Source organism: Cucurbita pepo, chromosome LG05 (assembly GCF_002806865.2).
Source record: "Cucurbita pepo subsp. pepo cultivar mu-cu-16 chromosome LG05, ASM280686v2, whole genome shotgun sequence".
In the NCBI taxonomy this organism is placed as follows: domain Eukaryota; kingdom Viridiplantae; phylum Streptophyta; class Magnoliopsida; order Cucurbitales; family Cucurbitaceae; genus Cucurbita; species Cucurbita pepo.
In genome coordinates this window covers 3,484,047-3,503,652 of record NC_036642.1, presented here as the reverse complement: position 1 = coordinate 3,503,652, position 19,606 = coordinate 3,484,047, and the positions used below count along the sequence as shown (strand labels likewise).

General features: G+C 35.6%; 4 protein-coding genes across 10 annotated transcripts; all 4 read left to right on the top strand.

Annotated features, from left to right (window-relative positions):
* Positions 1 to 731: 731 nt before the first annotated feature.
* LOC111795368 (serine/arginine-rich splicing factor SR34A-like) lies at positions 732 to 5,573 on the top strand. 5 transcript variants are annotated; one of them, XM_023677748.1, is made up of 13 exons: positions 732 to 939; positions 2,407 to 2,535; positions 2,796 to 2,873; positions 2,960 to 3,034; positions 3,117 to 3,246; positions 3,371 to 3,417; positions 3,504 to 3,561; positions 3,715 to 3,764; positions 3,844 to 3,900; positions 4,059 to 4,174; positions 4,252 to 4,323; positions 4,513 to 4,549; positions 5,309 to 5,573. In XM_023677748.1, the coding sequence occupies exons 2-13, from the start codon at positions 2,449 to 2,451 to the stop codon at positions 5,327 to 5,329; spliced, it is 828 nt and encodes a 275-aa protein (XP_023533516.1). In that variant the 5' UTR covers positions 732 to 939; positions 2,407 to 2,448; the 3' UTR covers positions 5,330 to 5,573. The 5 variants fall into 5 exon arrangements, with proteins under 5 accessions (XP_023533516.1, XP_023533513.1, XP_023533515.1 ...); XM_023677745.1 differs by having other exon boundaries at positions 2,003 to 2,535; XM_023677747.1 differs by lacking the exon at positions 732 to 939 and adding an exon at positions 946 to 1,938 and having other exon boundaries at positions 2,003 to 2,535.
* Positions 5,574 to 7,854: 2,281 nt separating this feature from the next.
* On the top strand, positions 7,855 to 14,665 carry LOC111795336 (two-component response regulator-like APRR9). Of its 3 annotated transcripts, none has more exons than XM_023677691.1 (11): positions 7,855 to 8,019; positions 8,111 to 8,318; positions 8,723 to 8,884; positions 8,987 to 9,117; positions 9,215 to 9,352; positions 9,759 to 9,918; positions 10,021 to 10,357; positions 11,058 to 11,380; positions 11,448 to 11,905; positions 11,980 to 12,100; positions 14,471 to 14,665. In XM_023677691.1, exons 1-11 carry the CDS (start codon positions 8,011 to 8,013, stop codon positions 14,479 to 14,481), a joined length of 2,058 nt encoding a protein of 685 aa, XP_023533459.1. In that variant the 5' UTR covers positions 7,855 to 8,010; the 3' UTR covers positions 14,482 to 14,665. The 3 variants fall into 3 exon arrangements, with proteins under 3 accessions (XP_023533459.1, XP_023533458.1, XP_023533457.1); XM_023677690.1 differs by having other exon boundaries at positions 7,856 to 7,993; positions 8,091 to 8,318; positions 11,058 to 11,322; positions 11,390 to 11,905; XM_023677689.1 differs by having other exon boundaries at positions 7,856 to 7,993; positions 8,091 to 8,318.
* A 152-nt stretch (positions 14,666 to 14,817) lies between these two features.
* LOC111795337 (NDR1/HIN1-like protein 26) lies at positions 14,818 to 16,006 on the top strand. Its single transcript, XM_023677692.1, has one exon. The coding sequence runs from the start codon at positions 15,208 to 15,210 to the stop codon at positions 15,841 to 15,843; it is 636 nt and encodes a 211-aa protein (XP_023533460.1). The 5' UTR covers positions 14,818 to 15,207; the 3' UTR covers positions 15,844 to 16,006.
* A 1,257-nt stretch (positions 16,007 to 17,263) lies between these two features.
* Positions 17,264 to 18,996, top strand: LOC111794759 (nascent polypeptide-associated complex subunit alpha-like protein 2). The gene is made up of 4 exons (XM_023676895.1): positions 17,264 to 17,419; positions 17,494 to 17,587; positions 18,212 to 18,336; positions 18,425 to 18,996. Exons 1-4 carry the CDS (start codon positions 17,327 to 17,329, stop codon positions 18,779 to 18,781), a joined length of 669 nt encoding a protein of 222 aa, XP_023532663.1. The 5' UTR covers positions 17,264 to 17,326; the 3' UTR covers positions 18,782 to 18,996.
* The last annotated feature ends 610 nt before the right edge of the window (positions 18,997 to 19,606 follow it).

Sequence of the window (19,606 nt, the reverse complement as noted above, 5' to 3'; positions counted from 1 at the left end):
CAACTATCAACCCAGTACGAGATGATTCAGATGGACAAAAGCCATGGACAAAAGCCATTTCGGTTTTTTACGGCCTCAACTATCAACCCAGTACGAGATGATTCAGATGGACAAAAGCCATTTCGGTTTCGGTTTTTTTTTACGATGATATAACTTTAAAAGAGGGACAAAAGCCATTTCGGTTTTTTTACGAGGATATATAAGAGGTCTTTAAAATTTTAAAATATTCATTAATACTAATTTTTTTTTAGAGTTCATAACTTTTTAATACATATAAATACTTAATTTTTTAAAAGTATTAAAAAAAATTAGAATTAATTTTTTAAAAGTATATACAAAAATTATTTATCTACTTTTTAAATACATAATTTTTTTTTTAAAAAAGATAAATTATCTATTGAAAAATCTCATAAATATTTTTTAAAAAATAGAAAAATCTCATAAATATTTTTTAAAAAATATTTAAGGATATTAATAAAATTATTAAAAAAAATTAGAATTAATTTTTTAAAAGTATATACAAAAATTATTTATCTACTTTTTAAATACATAATTTTTTTGAAAAAAAGATAAATTATGTATTGAAAAATCTCATAATATTTTTTTAAAAAATATTTAAGGATATTAATAAAATTATTGAAAGTTTTAGTATATTACTTATATATTATTTTAATTTAATGATGTAATAACATTATATATTTTAACTGATACTATTTATAAGATAATCGCGTATTTGGAAATTACCTCCTTCAGTCTCGCGCCTGTGGCTGTGGCATGTTATCCTCTGCCACGACCTAACCCTAAACCCTTCGTCATCAATTCCGGTCGCTGCAGGAGGATCTCCAGCACGGAAGCCAAGCGCCAGTTCTTCTTTGAGTCCTTGCTGAGCCGCGGTTCCAGGTTTTGGTGCAGTCTAGTTCGTCACTTTCCCAGTCTTTGGTATGTTGTTTTCGTTAGTCGTTACTGCTTTTAATTACCGTATAATCAAACGACGCTCATATGCGTGCTGTGGAGGAATATGATTAGTCAGACTTGTCCAATCTTGGTGGGTAGAACGTTCGCAATCTTGGATTTGCTTTTTTCTCTTGTTGTGTTCTTCATCTGGACTAGGGTGCGGCATTAGTGGATAAGTTTTGTTGAATTTATGTTTGCGTTCTCTCGGCGTGTTAAATGGACGACACCTCGTGCTGAATTATTTCACACACTGAAGCAGCTGATTCGGTGGTTGAAATTTGATTTCTGCGTTCCTCCTAGTTTACTTCCATTGGGCTGTTGTTGTTGCTATTAATACAACACTGTAGTGGTTGGTGAACTTTAATCTAGATGCCTTTACTTAGACCTTTGGAACTGAGAAAATAGTCTACTGTGTTAGCACCTTTATTACGTTTTAAACTCGTTCCTCTTATTTCTGTAGATATGTTGATTCAAGATTGAATACACTTATCAATAACAGTATTAACCAACGTTTTGTTACCACCCAATATTAATAAATTGGCACGGAAGTCTGAATTTTTCTGTTCTTAATATCACTTCTGTGCTTTCCCTGTACTGAATTGGTGTTACAATTTTCTTCAATTTATGTCCTGTTAGTTGGGATTTATTTACGTGAAGTAAAAGGGACCCGGCTTGTTAAATTCTGTTTCCATTTTGTTAATTGATATAACATTATGGTATTTCTATTTTGTTTTTTATGTGGACTTCTCCCACTGACGACCTTAGATAATGATGTTGCCCCAAGAGTATTAACACTAATGTTTTATATGACCACGTTCTTAAATATGTTGATAAGAAAGGCAGTAAACTTTTGCACCATTCCTCTTTGGAATCGGATGCAACATAATTGAGGATTTCACTGATCATCTAAAGTTAATCCACAGAGGACATCCTGCATATTTTTTCAGGGTTGTTTTCTCAATGATGTTAAGAGAGATGAGTAAGGTAAAATTAATCATGTATGTCACTCTTGCCTCATCTCATGACACACATGCTTTCTTTATGATAGATGACAAGCGCTTGGACAAATATGAGCATTGCAATCATACATAGGGATATAGAAAGGGAATGGGAGAATCCTTGTGGAGTTATGGGTATTTTTTTTAAAATGGAGATGCTTGATCACTCTCAGAAAAGCTATGCACTGCTAAAATTCTGGAGAGGATGAGGAGATACAAAATTTATTTCAATATTATAATACCTTTGGAGCATCTTGGAGCGAATGAGCAATGGAATTGTGGAGCACGGCTCACATGGAGGATTGCTCTCTTGGTTTGCTTTGTTGTTTTTGGTTCTACCTTATTTTAAGAGTAAAGTTGTTGATACAGATGGCAATTGTTGTAGAAGATGGTTGTTCTATCCTTTTGATGATTCATTTAATAGATGTATGATGTTATGACATAACATGTGCAGGAATAATATTTCAAACACTCGGACTAATTTGTTTCCTTGAAGATGAGTAGTCGTTTTTCCCGCACGATATATGTTGGAAACTTGCCCTCGGACATAAGAGAGAATGAAATTGAAGATTTGTTCTACAAGGTATATATTTTTAATCTTAGCATTTTTTTTATCACGGTGTCTATGAGAAAATTGTTATTTTCTCTTTTCATATTTTTAATTTTGAATACTATTCTTAATTATTTTATTTTTATTAGTGGGATGTACATTACAATGGTGATTTACGGTCACTCAATCCTATTTTGATTTTTGGTTCAGAAAGAAAATCAATTAGATGTATTTTGTGGCTCATGCATATCTAAGGTTTAATTTTTGTGATATGGAGGCTACATGATTGATAGTTCCTTTGGCAGTATGGTCGAATTTTGGATATTGAATTGAAGATTCCGCCGCGCCCTCCATGTTATTGTTTTGTGGAGGTATTGCTTTTGATCTTTAGTTTGTATCTTCTTTTAGCTGCATTTGTCAAACTATTTTCATGATATTATGTGCTTTCTGTTGTTAGTTTGAGAATGTTAGGGATGCAGAAGATGCAATTCGAGGTCGTGATGGATATAATTTTGATGGTTGCCGCCTAAGGGTATCAACTAAGTCTTCCTTTTGCTTTACTTCCTGGTCCTACTTTTTTTTTAGTTTTTCTTATATTTTCAGTTCTTTAATAGGTTGAACTTGCACATGGTGGTAGAGGCCCTTCATCAAGTGATCATCGTAGCAATTATGGTGGCAGTGGTGGTGGTGGTGGTGGTGGTGGTGGAGGACGTTTTGGTGTTTCAAAACGATCAGAATATCGAGGTGTGGGGGTATATATGAATGCTGCCTTTTAAGGAAGCATGATGCCGACAATTTCCCACGTGTAATATTTCATTAGATTCATATTAATTTCAATGGTCTAATGAATGTTTAATTTCCCTCACAGTTATTGTACGGGGACTCCCATCTTCTGCTTCTTGGCAGGATTTGAAGGTGCTAGAGTCTTTATTGTTTAATGAAAGATGAAGTGTTTCTTTTATTGGACCATGTTGTTGTCTTTACTGGTGTAATGCTTTCAGGATCATATGCGCAAGGCTGGTGATGTGTGTTTTGCTGAAGTTTCCCATGACAGCGAAGGTTTAATCCTTATCTTTGATATTGTAATAATAACTGCTATTGTTTTTTTTTTTTTCTCTCTTTACAAGTTTCAACTAACTTCAGTACCTGAAATTTCTTCGCATTGATTTGATAATTAGATAAATATTTACTATTTGAAGTAAATGTGTCCAGGGACATTTGGGACTGTTGATTATACAAACTATGACGACATGAAGTATGCTGTAAGTTTTTCTGTAAGCATGTTTCATCAGAAGTCCTGTATTATTTCAATTTGACTACTAATGTGTTTTTGTTATTTAGATTCGAAAACTTGACGATACAGAATTCAAAAATCCTTGGGCAAGAGCATACATTCGGGTACCCTAACATTTTTTCTCTTGCCATAGTTAATTATTTTCAATTAGCCTACTGTTGTGCTGTTTTCATTTACAGCCTAGCCTCTTTCAGTGAGCATTTTAAGAAACTGGATTTGGTTTTTTATGTCACTTGTGTTTGTGGATTACATTGGGTTGCAGGTGAAAAAGTACGAAGGCAGTCCCACTAGGGGTCGGAGCAGAAACAGAAGCAGAAGCCGTAGTAGGAGCCGGAGCCGGAGCCGAAGCCGAAGCCGAAGTGCGAGGCGAAATAGGAGGTGCCAGCTTTTTCTGTTTTACTGTTATCACTCTCATGGCCTCATTATTCTTTATAATGTTTTCTTGTACCATGCAGCAAATCAGCCGAACAATCTGTTTCTAGATCAGTTTCAAGATCAAGATCTCTATCCCCTGTTAAATCTTCAAGGTACCTGTGGCCTCTGTGTGTGTGTGTTTTTTCCGGAGTTTGGATTTTCTCAAGAAATTAAGAAATAATGTTTGACATACATTTTCTGCTAAATATGCAGACGACGTTCAAAATNTTTTTTCCGGAGTTTGGATTTTCTCAAGAGATTAAGAAATAATGTATGACATACATTTTCTGCTAAATATGCAGACGACGTTCAAAATCAAGATCTGGATCACCACGTGAGGTATGCAACGTCCAGTTTTAATGCTTCAAAAGCTGTAGACTTCATATTAATCTATTTATACTCATGGTATATAGAGCTATCTGATTGAATGATATGCGTCAATGGGTAGTGGTATTAAGAAAGAACAACCTTTGGATGAAGGTGTAGAATGAGCATGTTTGTCATATGGTGTAGGTCATTGTTAGTTTTGTTATTATTGGTGGCAGGGGTAGTTGCCAATGGGAAAGGTAGAACCCATGATGGCGTTTTGTTCCGAATGAATCTCAATATTAGCCTTGATATTATGAACCATGGGTATGTCACTCTAGTTCGAGCTTCTCGTGATGGTTCTAGATAACTAAATGTGATAATGTCATGGTACACTTCAGTTTTTTGGACACCCAAGTTACCAAAAACTTCGCCGTCATTTCGATCCTTAGATTAAAGCTCACTAGATAGTTTGAATTTAGTGAAAGTAATGGACATACGTGGGTGTAAGTATTTGTGGTTCATTATGCTGTGGAATGAGATCAGCCCTAGTCTCTTTCCTGATTTCAAAACAATGCCTTAAACTCAACTTAAAAATACTTGTAAAGTTTTTTTTAATTTAAGAATAGGAACCATAATGAAAGTAGGAATTAAATTGGTACCATGAGTCGAGTCAACTTAAGTATAGTTCAACTGATCAGTAGAATCTGTCTTTGTACTAAACTCAAACGATGATTTGATTAGATTAGGGCCATACAACTGCACTAACAGAAGCTGAAATCTCTTTTTCAGGCACGAGAAGGTAGCGGATGATAATATGAAGCTATAATGATAGGAACGGTTGTTATAATATCGACGAATGCAACATTCGGTTGGATTTCATGTTAGTTTAGGACCTATTATATGCTTGACTGGTTATGAGGAGTTGAGTTATCTGAAGAATATGGCTTGAGTTGTATGGATATCTTTCAAATCCTTCTCATGTATTTGACCTTACCTACCATCATTTTGTTTGGAGACATCTTAAGGTATTTGCATGTCTTAAGTTTCTTGCTCACTGCTTTTGGAATTTTTTTTTCTTTTATAATTTCTTTATGCATAAAGGAATTTTAAATTAGTAAAATTGTGACGTACCACATTGATTGGGGAGGAGAACAAACCACCAATTATAAGGGTGTGGAAACCTTCCTCTAGCAGACGTGTTTTAAAATCTTGAGGGGAAACCCGAAAGGAAAAGTCCAAAGAGGATAATATCTACTAGCGGTGGATCTGGGTCGTTATAGAAATTTACAAAATTGATATCATATTGAATGATTAGGGTTTTAATTCATACATAAATAAATTTATTTGAATTTATGCAAGTCCTCGTTAATTCATTCTCATTTGTTATTTTGGATTTACAATTCATCCATTAATTGTGAGATAAAATTCCTTTTTAATTTATTGATTTCATCTTTTAAATAAAATAATTTTTTTTTTGTTCAAGTGCCAAATTTTTTGCATGGACCTATCATATGTTGACACGTGTATGGACTGTTTCTGCTATATAACCTTTAAAGCAATTTAAATAATATTGATTAGAAATATCTCTAAATTAGTTAAAAAGCAATTAAATTTGGTTTAAAATATTTAAACAAAGTTATGGAACTGTTACTGGTCTAGCCCATAACCTAATCTCAGTTCGGCTCATTTAACATGCAAGTGATTAATTTAAATATTAACTAAAACAATTAATTCAAAAATTAAAAATTAAAATTAATTGATATTGATGTTACTTAAAATTAGTAGTAGTAAATAAAACCAATTGTTTATATTGATAATAAAAATAAAATAAAATTATTAAATATCTATAAACTATAACAAAGTTAAAAATCTCTAACTCAAACCGAGATTTAAAAAGTGATTTTTGAGTGTTCGTTTTAAACTATTTTAAAATTTAAAAGTAATTATTTCAAAGTAAAATTAACAAACTTCCAAAAGTTTCAAACATATTCATAAGCTTAAAAAAAAAAAACTAAAAAACATTATCACCCTTAATTTTACATGAAAGTCGTTAATATTTTATTTAAAAATTACCATTTAACTTTTAATAATGTCTAAAAAATATTCTTGAACTTAATTTCATCAATACCCTTAAACTCTTTCAAACCGTTAAAAATATTTGTACCTTAATATTATGTTTAAACAATGCCTATGAAAATTTAAAAGGAGCATTAACATTTTTTTACCTTTGTAAAATTTTTCAAAGTATTTTTAAAAATTTAAAGGTGTATTTTGGAGTTTTTTTTTTAAAAAAAAAAACTTTAAGGATATTGATTAAATTTTTTAAAATGAAAAAAAAAAAAATATATATATATATNTTAACAATAAAAAAAAATTACTAAATATCTATAAACTATAACAAAGTTAAAAATCTCTAACTTAAACTGGAGATTTAAAAAGTGATTTTTGAGTGTTCGTTTTAAACTGTTTTAAGATTTAAAAGTAATTATTTCAAAGTAAAATTAACAAACTTCCAAAAGTTTCAAACATATTCATAAGCTTAAGAAAAAACTAAAAAACACTATCACCCTTAATTTTACATGAAAATTGTTAATATTTTATTTAAAAATTACCATTTAACTTTTAATAATGTCTAAAAAAAAAATATTCTTGAACTTAATTTCATCAATACCCTTAAACTCTTTTAAAATGTTAAAAATATTTGCCTATGAAAATTTAAAATTAGCATTAACATTTTTTTTACCTTTTTCAAAGTATTTTTAAAAATTTAAAGGTGTATTTTGGAGTTTTTTTTAAAAAAAAAACTTTAAGGATATTGATTAAATTTTTTAAAATGAAATATATATATATATATATTTAAAGTTCCTTAATTTAATTTAAATTTAAATTTAAATAGAGGTGGAAATTTGGAGTCAGGAATGGATGGCAAGTGATTCGAATCCCAAAACCTAATTTATTTGAAACCGAAATTCAAGGCCAACCCCATATTTGATTCTCCACATGCCACGTTTCGATCACTGCAAGCGTCGATTTCTTCCCCTCCAATCACTTCTCGACACGTCATCCTGCAACCTAAATATCTTCCACGTGGGCCATCCTCTTACGTGGTCCCCACTCAAAAAGAAAAAAAAAATCCGCCTAACAAATCTCCGCCACAAAAACATAACCAATTGGACTTTTGTCTCTGTCCGAGTGATCAGTGGGCCCCATTGAATTCTATCTCAGCCGTCCGATTTCTGGCGGTTAAATCCCAAATCCTCCTCTCCACCGTCGGATCCCCACTCAATTTGCCGCTGATATTTGTTCAGATATTTTTTTCCCTGCGTTTCTTTGTACGAGAGGAACCAAACGGATGAGATTTCCAGCGCCCCTTTTCTTCTTCTTCTTCTTCTTCTTCTTCTTCTTCCTTCTCAGTTAATTTCTCCCTCTTTTTCTGCTCCTGCTCCTTCGTTTCTGATCACGCCGCCGCCTCCGAATCCGACGACTGTGAAATGGCTGAGGCCGTGGTGGCGACTTCTGAGGATGTGAATTTTGGTTATGCGACGGCCGAGATCGAGAACAATAGAGAAANACGACTGTGAAATGGCTGAGGCCGTGGTGGCGACTTCTGAGGATGTGGATTTTGGTTATGCGACGGCCGAGATCGAGAACAATAGAGAAAGCAGTTCAAATGGACTTGGGATTGGGATCAAGTGGGAGTGCCTTTTGCCCAAGGTTATGCTCAGGGTCTTGCTCGTTGAAGCGGACGATTCCACCAGACAGATTATCACTGCTCTTCTCCGCAAGTCCTGCTACCGAGGTTTAATTTCTTTCTTCTTCTCCATAATCTCTCGATTTCCTCTCTTAATTTTTCGATTCTGCCTTTTTTTCTTCCATTTTTTTCGTTTCTTTTACCTACACACCCACCTATTCCTCTTGATTGACTCTGCTCAGCCAAATTTTGTGGTATTCTTAGAATGACTCTGTTACTGTACTCCAAATCCGTCTTTCTTCTGCTTTTGTTTTGTCTCTCTGCTTGCTGTCCTCTGACTCTAACTTTTTCAACCTCCTTGTTTATTTAGAATCTGTAATCTTTGTTCTTGCTGAAATAATGTCTTGTTTCTGTTACTTGACACCAGCTTCAAAATTGATGTGCAAAAATTTACCGATTTATGCCAATTTCTTCTTAACTGAAGAATATTTTGGTTTTTCTGGTTGAAACAGTTGCTGCTGTTCCTGATGGCATGAAAGCGTGGGAGATTCTTAAAGCAAGGCCCCGTAATGTAGATCTTATATTGGCGGAAGTTGAATTACCATCAATGTCTGGATTTTCTCTGCTAACTCTGATCATGGGGCACGAGACTTGCAAAAATATTCCTGTTATAAGTATGTTCCTGAAAAGACCGATGGATAAGATGTGCATATCTGAAATTTGCTTTTTGTTATGCAAAAACTAGTTCTAATCAGTAGCCATTTCACTTCATGCAGTGATGTCATCTGAAGATTCTATCAGCACCGTTTATAAATGCATGATGAAAGGTGCAGCAGACTATCTTGTTAAGCCCTTAAGGAGAAATGAACTGAGTCATCTGTGGCAACATGTTTGGAGAAGACAAGCAGTATGCTATTCCTGATTCTCTGACTATTTTATTTCATATTTTGGTGTCAACTATGACTTACAGAAATCTAAACTGCATCGACCAACGTTTGTTTCAGTCATCCAATGTAAGAACTGACATTCAAGAAAAGGTTGAAGTCACTTCAGAAAATGAGACTGCAAGCAACCACTCCACTGATTATGTTGCTGGAGTTGAGAGGAATGATAACAACACTGAGAAAGGGAGTGATACTCAGGTTAGAATGGATTTACTAATGATGGATCAAATGTAGGACTTTCAGCAAAATGCAATATGGGTACTGAATTTTGTTGCCACAATCTTATGTATGCAATACCAGAACTATTCTGATATTAATGTTATCACATGCAATACCAGAACTATTCTGATTCGCACTGTTTTAAAAACTATTTAAAGTGAGATGTTGGTCCTTGAATGTACTACAATGTTCTTTGTCTTCCTTTCGAAATGGGTAACCCTGAATTCTTGTTAATGGTTAAATCTGCGTGAAAGTACATGGATACTTCAAAGATTTTAACTTAATAATTGATGTACTTATTTGTTCTTATGAATCTAACCATGATTATAAGGAATATTTCAATTATAATTCTAGCCAAATACTAATGTTTTAGTGCTCCTTGCAGAGCTCTTCTACAAAGGTAGATTTTGAGGCTGGTAGTAAGATGCAGGAAAGTTCACAGCCGAGGCAGGAAAAAGCCTCTTCAAATGACTTCAAGCTACAGAAAGATGGGGGTCACATCAATTTGAGTCAGAGATTGGCTATACATGAAAATGAATCTGGAGGTACACCATATTTGTTTTTTTCTGTTACTATAGTGACATTTGGATATGGTCCTTTTTCCTTTTTGCAGAATCTAACTTTTGTAAGTGTTCCTATTGTATTAGGATTGGCAATGAGTTGCTATGCCAATGATGATTTACCAATTACACTTAGCATGGGTCTTGAGCCGACCAATGATGGGAGAAGTCCTTATATTGCTAGTGAAGCAGAGGATTTGCTTGCCAACCCATCTAGAGATGCAACTGCGTTGAATCATGCCTGTATCAATTATCCCGATGACTACCAAAGAAGATCTCCTTCCACTGTTGCTGCCACAAACAATTTCGGCTCTGCTCTTCATTTGGATCTTTCCCTAAGAAGATGTCAACCGAATGATTTTGAGGACCGTGCTGCAGAAGGACGAGCTACCCTCAAACATTCCAGTGCTTCAGCTTTTACAAGGTGCCATTTCTCTTTGGTTCTGATCCTTAGCCTTTCATTTGTGTCTCTGCTTGTGGCTATGTATTGTCATTAGGAGACTAATGCATCAATCTGAACTCTAGCCATTATCACTCGGAAGTGAATGTTTTCCTAGTAAATACTTACCGAGAAATACAAATCCTTTGAAATTAGAAATTCATCCCTTCAAGTGGATAAAAGGCTAAAGCCTATTCATCTTATCCTATCCCTCGTTTTACTCTTTGGAAAAGGTTACTGCTCGCATAATTATCCCTTGGAATTGATAGCAACTGATCGAGTTCTCATTTTGGTTTGAGAAGCTTTCTTTTGTTACCCTTCTCTCATGTGTTTGTATAATTTGTTCCAGAAATACAGGGGCGTATATTAAGTTTTGCACGTCAAATCTTTAATCAATCAAGTTTTTGCTAGGTAGTGGGTGAGGGCTGGGCGATCGAGCTTTTGAGGACTTGATGCAAGTCTGTAACATTCCAGGTGTATGGGGTCTATCCTTATGCAAGAATTAGGGAATGTACTACAATACCTTGAATCTCAGCTCCTTTGTTTCGATGGCGAAGAGTTGAATGGCTTAATTAGTTTAGTTATGGGAGAAGAGGGTATTGTGAGATCAGCTTTTGGTGTCTCATTATCAGCACTACGATGTTTATTTTCTTCCTATTTGTTGAGTTGTGTTGTGATCCTGCAGATACACTTCCAGGCCATTGCAAACACTTCCAGCAAAATCAAGCAGTATCTGTGATGAACAAAAAGAATTTGGAAGCAATCCCGAGCATATTGGAAGTATTGCTGCTACTCCTACCTCTGATACCATTAATACTACGCTAAGTCTGCAAAACAGTAATACTTCTATGCCCCTGATGACAAGTCTATCTGCTCTCTCTGAAGTTGCAAAATCAAGTACTTCAGAGACAGAAACCCCTCATCAAGTTACAGTGAAAGATTTGATGTCTAGTAGTCAATGCTCGGGCCATGGCTCTTTACTTTCTCCCAACTTGTGCACACAAGGGGGTGCGTCANAGTAGTCAATGCTCGGGCCATCATTCTTTACTTTCTCCCAACTTGTGCACACAAGGGGGTGCGTCATCGTCTCCATGCTCAACTTTAGTCACTCATCCCGAACCCATCTTGGCAAAACAGACAGTTTATCCCCTAAACCTTGAGAATCATAATTTGGAGCAGTTTCTGAACCAGCATCCCAACACAAGTGATCCAGGAAGCCGAAAGTTAGAGAACTCAGGGAAGAAGTTGGAGTATGCAGAAAATCAAGGCCATATATCACCTACCACTGATCACAGTGCAAACAGTAGTCTATGTGGTGGTAACACAAGTCATGTTCGAAGCGTGGGATATCCTAGCACATGCGGAAGCAACAACAATGTCGACCGGGTTGGCATTGCTGCAAGGGTTACATCTGAGAGCAAAAATGAAGAAGCTTTGTCTTATCAAGGAGGAGATCCTCACCGGAGCAGTCAAAGAGAAGCAGCTCTAACAAAGTTCCGACTGAAGCGAAAAGATCGATGTTATGATAAAAAGGTAGGCAGTTTATCTCGCTTCTTTATTTAGTTTTTCACCGTGCTGTTTTCTTATGGGAGGAATTTCATGTTCAGGTGCGTTATGAGAGCAGGAAAAAGCTGGCAGAACAGCGTCCTAGAGTGAAGGGTCAGTTTGTCCGTAGAGTATACACTGATGATCCATTGCCTGCAGAAAGCAACGTCAATACATCCAACGGTTAGGACTCGGTCTAAACTCCTTGAATAAACCTTAATTCTGCCTGATTACTGCCTTAATACTAATAGAAACTGATAAAAAAACAAGTCATGGCTATGGTAAGTACAGGAAGCATCTTTTGCATTAGAGCTGTGTTAGTTTTAGAGATCTCATGAGGAACATTCTTTATATTTAACACGTAGAATCATATGTTCATTCCAACTTGTGTATAGGAGTGTTTTTTTTTCTTCTTTTTGGTCTGTTAGGACATACTTCTTCATGGAGTTGAACTGAGTTTGCTGATGTAATTCAATTATATTGAGACCTTAGCAGTCAAATAACAGAACTGAAGTATTCCCTTGTCCACCAAGGCCTGTGCTTGATGATTTCTGTCTTATAGAAACACATTATCCATAGACAAGCTTCATAAGTAACTGGTTTTCGTCTTAAAATGCTAAACCATTCGCTGCTAAGCTTGAAAGCATGCTCAACATAAGATTAGAAATTTAATGACAGATCAAAGCATATCTCATCCTGATTCAAAATTTTCAAAAGAACTCCCCAGGGGACCATTGAATAGCTAGAAAAAATCCGAGCCCGCTTACGAAAAGTCGAAGTCAAGGACTAAAACAAGCATTTTAAAGATACAAAAACGAAGATAATGTAACCCTACAATATAATAGAACGAAATTTTAACTTAAGAGTTAAGATACATAATAGGGCAGCTGAACCAACGAACCACTTATCCGTTTTTTCTCTATGAACAATGATTTCGTCTATACAAAAAACATCGAACATTATTCATTGAAAAATATCGAAACTAAAAACAAGAAATTATATTTATAATAAAAATTGACTTAAAACCCTATGGCTTGGCTTAGAAATATAATAACACATTGATTTGGTAGCCATTGATAAGGTCAAAATTTGCTTTCAACATCCTGCGGCTATGGGCATGATGTGATGCCACCAAATGGCTGTTGGACTCATTCCTTTCAATCCTCCCCTTTCCCACATGCCTTTCTTTAGCCCGATCCTTCAATTTTCTGCCCCTTTTGTTTCCTTCTCATCACAAAGTTATGCACATTTTGTGTTCTAAACTCAAAGATTTTTATTTTCCTTAGTATATAAAAAAGTAAAGTTGAATCCACTAATTCTAAAGGTGGGGTTTAGTTGCTTGGGGGTTGGTTTTGATTGAAGGCCTCAAAGCTCTCAATGATAACTTGTGGAAACACATGAAGAGAAAAAGCTCAAAAGTTACAATAAAGTTAACCCCAAAATTTGAAGTCTTTGCCATGGCTATGGTCCACAAAATTTCTACATCAACCCTGAAATATTCTCCACTAAACTTACCCACTTTTTTCAATCAAGCCCTAGAACCGTTTCGGGATTGTGATCAGGTTCACCGACCGCCATTGACTTGACTTCATCGTATCGATATGAAGTTTGTTCAGTCTATATGTTCGAATTTTGAAACTTTGTTTTCTTAACATAAGAGAAAATATTCATCATGGTTGATAGTTCTATAATGTTGAATGGGGAAGAGGGGAAAGAGGTAGCCAAATTGAGATAATTGATCGCTATAGCGACAACCACAACCAATGCACTAACTCGACCTCTTCGTTTTAATCTAAAATCTCTCCAACTAATATGTTCAAATTCTTAAACTCCGTTTCCTTCCCTCAAAAGCAACCACTCATATGAGAATGAGACTATCCCCATTTCTTCATGCAAAATAAAGATCTAAAAAAGTTACCCTTTTGCTTTAATAATTCACCAATTTGTCAATATTTGCCCTTTGCAATTAAGTTCGGGCCGATCCGAGCATAGTTACATGACACCTGACAGGTATCTCTTTGTTTAGAGTCAGAGGTTCAAATTCTCATACTTTACTTTTTATTGTACTGANCGAGCATAGTTACATGACACCTGACAGGTATCTCTTTGTTTAGAATCAGAGGTTCAAATTCTCATACTTTACTTTTTATTGTACTGATAAGTAGAGGCTACCCTACGTGTCTGGTAGCTTTATTGCCCATAAACCATGCATTCCCAATAAAAACGAGCACGAGCCCACAAATGATGGATGTATTGGCGTTTTTTTCCCGTTGTACCATTATGTAGAAAGCATCTAAACCTCTTTCAACAATAAATTCACCAAGTAAATTAATTATCTTTTCTAAAGCTAACCGATAGTTTCACATCATCTTTGTTCAATTACTTTTGTACATGATTGAGGACAGTGGCCCCAAGATTTTGTACTCACATTACTTTTTGCCTTGCTTCTAACATAAAACTACTACAAAGCTTTTTAAAGTAATTAGCTTCTCCCAAGAAAGATCTATCTTGATGATGGTCTTTTAATTGGCTTGTGTTTTGTTCTTCTTATAGGTGAAATTTAAAGCTATATTGGACCCACTAACTCGAATATGGCCTCTAAGAAAAACCGAGCTGAGGAGCTACGAACAAAGCACATGAGACAAACAATCTATTGAACTCGATCTTATCTGAGTCGAGGTATACGTTGCCCATTTCCTTAACTTCTACTTGTCACAACTCAAACCCACCGTTAACAGATATTATCCTCTTTGAGTTTTCCTTTTTCGAGCTTCCCTTCAAAGTTTTTAAACGTGTTTGCTATGGGGAGGTTTCCACACCTTTATAAACAATGTTTCGTTCTCCTCTCCAACTGATATGAGATCTCACAATCCACTCCCTTCGAGCCCTAACGTCCTTGCTGACACTCGTTCCTCTCTCTAATTCATGTAGGATCTCACACTGCTATCAATATCTATACGATCTTTACCATGATCACGAGACATTCTATCCACACATTTGATATGTAATTATTGAAGTAAAAAGTTAGGTTGGCGAAGGTTTACATGTGTGAGTTTGGGTGTGGCTGTGTGTGTGTATGGGCATGCGTGCCAGCCACCCCAACGCCCACTAGCTGAAGTAGGCAGTCAAAAGCAAGATGTCCAAAAGTCTCTTCGTTAATTATTGCTACTCTTTTTGTTTGTGTGGCTACCCCACACCATCCCTCCTCCTTTATTTACTTACCTCTTCACCTCTCAGGACACCCAAATCCCATTGAATATCCCTTCCCTCTGTTCTTCCCTGCTAATTAAATGTCTCGAGAAGACGTGAAATCCCCCAAACACTGCGCCAATAAGCAACAATTGAAGCTCGACAAGCGCTACAAGAAGCTGTTCCTCGCAGCATCAGCAACCTTATCCACAATTTCTCTGCTCATCCTCCTCCTCTGGCTCATCCTCCGCCCATCCAAGCCAGAGTTCGCCCTGCGCCAGGCGGATGTCTACCAGCTCAACCTCATAGACCTTCACCTCCTCAACTCCTCCATTCAGCTCACCCTCTCATCCAAAAACCCAAATCAAAAAATGGGTATCTTCTACGACCAGCTCCAAGTATACGCTGCTTACAAAGGGCAACAGATAACCATGGGCACCTCCCTCCCAGGCTTCTACCAGGGGCAAGAAGAAAGCAATTTGTTGACGGCTTTCTTGGCCGGCAGCAGCGTGCCGGTGGCGCCGTCGTTTGGGTATGAAGTAGGGCGTGATCAAAGCGCTGGGCGGTTCGTGCTCAAAATCAAAGCCATGGGGCGGCTGCGATGGAAGCTGGGGAGCTGGGTTTCTGGGCGCTACCGATTTAATGTGGATTGTGTTGCGGTGATGCCTTTTGGGCCAACGCTCCCGACGGCGCCCCTCACTTTGAGCCAACCCACTCGCTGCTCCACAACGCTTTGAGTTCATCATATCCCTCCTTGTTCTTCCCCTAATTGCATTGCTTTTATGCTATGTTATGGACTTTGTTACCAATAGCTTGCTCTGTATATTACTTAGAAATTGAAATATATTTGTAATCAGTCGATTATACGAGCACTAATACACTAAATTCTACTATTTCATAGTTAGGCGTGCTTGTAATCTTAAACGGAAAGTATATAGTTAAGCGAGCTGGGATACAAGTAATCTTAAACGGAATGTTTTCTTGGATCTAATTTTAAAGATCGAAGAGCTTGATTCTTTCATCGACTCGATTTAGGATAACCGAGCGACCGACCGAGCAAGTACTCGGTTTCTATGTTTGAGAAAAGCTAATGGGTTGGTGGGTACCATGGATTTGAGAAAGTAAGACAGCTTTTTTTCAAATTTCAAAAAGGTTGGAGAAATTTATGGTGAATAAAATGACTAATATTTGATTTTAAATTAGCTATAATAGAAAATTATTTTATATTTCCATTACCTATACCTAAAAAATAAATACATTTACAATTTAATACTAAGATAATATTTAATATCTAATTTATTATAAGATAGTTATATAAAATTTTATATGATTTAAATGACAATTGTTACAAAACTTTTAGTTAAATATATATATATAGATATAATATAATATAATTAATTTTTTTGAAATAATGTTAAAAAAATAGAAGCTTTTTTGGAAAACTTATTTAACAAAATATTTTAAATAAATTATTAATTTAAGATTCTTCCTAATAGATTTAGTGGAAAATATTTTTTTTTTATTCTATTATTTTTCTTTTATATTTTATAATTTTCACATTTTTAATTCAACGAAATAGGAAGCAAAAATTTAATTGAAAATATTGTTTTAGATCTCTTTATTATTACAATTTTGAAACAATGTTACCAAATTAAACCAAGTTTAATTCGATTAGGAGTTTTTTTGGGTTCGGTTGAGTTAATTTTTTAAAAATTAAAAAAAATTCGACTCGATTATCGGATTAGCACGTTTTCAACTCGGTTCAATCTAAACTAAACAAAGAATTATATATTGGTGAGATCTCACGTTGGTTGGAGAGGAAAACGAAACATTACAAGAGTGTGGAAACCTCTCGGTACAGACGTATTTTAAAATTTCGAAGAAAAGCTCAAAAAAGATAATATTTGTTAGCCGTGGGTTTGGACTCAAGCTCTCACATCTCTTATATATATATATATATATATTTGAAATATTTAATGAAAATGGGCCATAAATGGGCTGAAAATGGGCCATAAATGGGCTGAAAATGGGCCATAAATGGGCTGAAAAGAGGTGGGCTCAGAATTAGCCCAATATTGAATAGAGATTTGGAACCCTGAAAGGCGATTATAGGTAACGCTATTTATACGATTACCGGAGCTTCTTCTCCTCGTAGTCTCTATTTGTTTCTCATGCCATTTCCTACTTCCGCCTTTCCAACTTATCTATTCATTAAGAACAATGCCGTCTGCTCCCGTCGCCGACTCCACCGAGCCTGAGAAGGAGGCCGTCCAAATCTCGTCGTCTGCAGCCGAATTAGAGAAGAAGCTTCAGGTTCTCCAATTCTTATCCTTGGATTCTGTTTTTTCTCTTACTCGGTTCGTGTTTTTCTAAATGCATTTTTGCAGTTCGATGACAAACCGGTTGTTGAAGACGTTGAGGATGACGATGACGACGATGACGACGAGGATGATGACGACGGAAAGGAGAACGGGGCTCTTGGTGAGTTACTTTCTTCTCGTCTTTTATCTTTCTTACGTTCTTTTTCCCCGAGTCTGATTCCCTGGATTATGAAATTAGTTATGAAATACAATGCAATTCTGCCGTTTTTCAAATTTTTGTCTGAGAAAAAGCAATGCAGATAGATGAATGGATGGAGCCTAATCTTCAAATTCATTCTCCTAATCTTCAAATTCTTTCTGCCTCTTCATATTTTCTGCTACTAAACGATTTTGAACCCTGAATCTTTTGATGTTAAATTAGGTTTCTGTGATTAACTGAGATGTAGATTGTTTTGATTTTTATTATAAGCATTGTAACCTCGTCTCTTTGGTGCCAAATTTCTGTTTTATAATTGGACATTGTCTATAACATTTACATGATACCGTTTATAGTTTGAATAGAGACTTGACATGGATACTATTTCTGCTACTAACTACGTTCGTAATCTCTGCTTCAACCTTCCTTGACGATTAAACGATGGTGTTAGTACTTATGGATCATCCAAGTCCAAGTTGTGTAGAGTTTGTTGTTTTGGACTGCTAGCTTCAGATTTCAGGTTCCAGATAATGGAATGTAATTTCTGGGAGGTTGAATCAATTTTGTTTGTTTGTTTGTTTGTATTAGACGGAGGTTCAAATGAGAGTTCAAAGCAGAGCAGGAGTGAAAAGAAGAGTCGCAAGGCGATGCTGAAGCTGGGTATGAAACCAGTTACTGGTGTTAGCAGAGTCACCATTAAAAGAACCAAGAACGTAAGCTTAAGCTTGAATCTCCATCGTCCCATGTGTTGGTCTATTTGTTTCTGTGTTACAAACTAATTTCCATGGCATTCATATTCAGATATTGTTTTTCATATCAAAACCTGATGTGTTCAAAAGTCCAAACTCTGAGACGTATGTGATATTTGGAGAGGCAAAGATAGAGGATTTGAGTTCTCAGTTGCAGACACAAGCTGCCCAGCAATTCAAGATGCCAGACATGGGACAGGTGATGGGAGGAAAATCAGAGATTTCTGGCAGTAGTGCAGCTGGAGCATTGGTTGAAGAGGAAGAGGAAGAGATTGATGAATCTGGGGTGGAGGACAGGGACATTGATTTGGTAATGACACAGGCTGGGGTGTCCAGAACCAAGGCCGTCAAGGCCCTCAAGACTCACGACGGGGACATTGTCAGTGCCATAATGGAGCTCACAACTTGAGTTGAGTAGTCTCTCCAATCCGCTCTCTTCCTTTGCTTTGGTGATTCATGAGTTCTTAATTTTCTTGCTACCTTTCTAGTTGGACTATGAGTTCAAGTTTTTGTACGTTTTTTTTGGTTGCCTTTTGCTTTAATTCTTCAAATTCCATTCATTGAGACTGCTTCATGTTGACTTGTTTCGTTTTTAGACCAATTGGATCATTTTTTTTTCTTTCTTATTGTTCGTTTATGGATATCTCTTTTGAGTTTGACAACAGTGGTCTTCATCTTTGGTATAGCAAAAATTATTGAACAAAGCTACCTCAATTTAATCCCAAAAAACAGTTGGCAAATAACGGTGGACTTGAGCTGTTTCAAAATGTATCAGAGCTAGACATCGAGTGGTGTGCCAATGGCTAACGAGACATTGAGTCTCTAAAGGAGTGAATTGTGAGATTCGGACGCAAAACATTATTTACAAAAGAGAGTTATTCTTTATAAGTATGTGAAAACTTTATCTCTAATATTCATTTGATAACCATTTGAAAACTTTAAATGGAAGTGTTTTAAACCCTCAGTTTTCTATCAAACGACCACCAAACTCACCAAAAATATGTGAAATAAAACATTAATTAGATATATTTTTTATATGTTTCACAATCGTGAGGTTTTTTTTTCTAGAAGACAAATAATATTATTGAACTTCCCGACATAAACGTTATATTTGAAAATTTTAATATATTAAAAAAAAATATATACGTTGGACTAAGTTGTTACTTAAAATTGGACTAAGTTGTCACTTGAAAGTTTTGGGACAATTTTTTTTTTTTTTTTTTTTTTTTTTTTT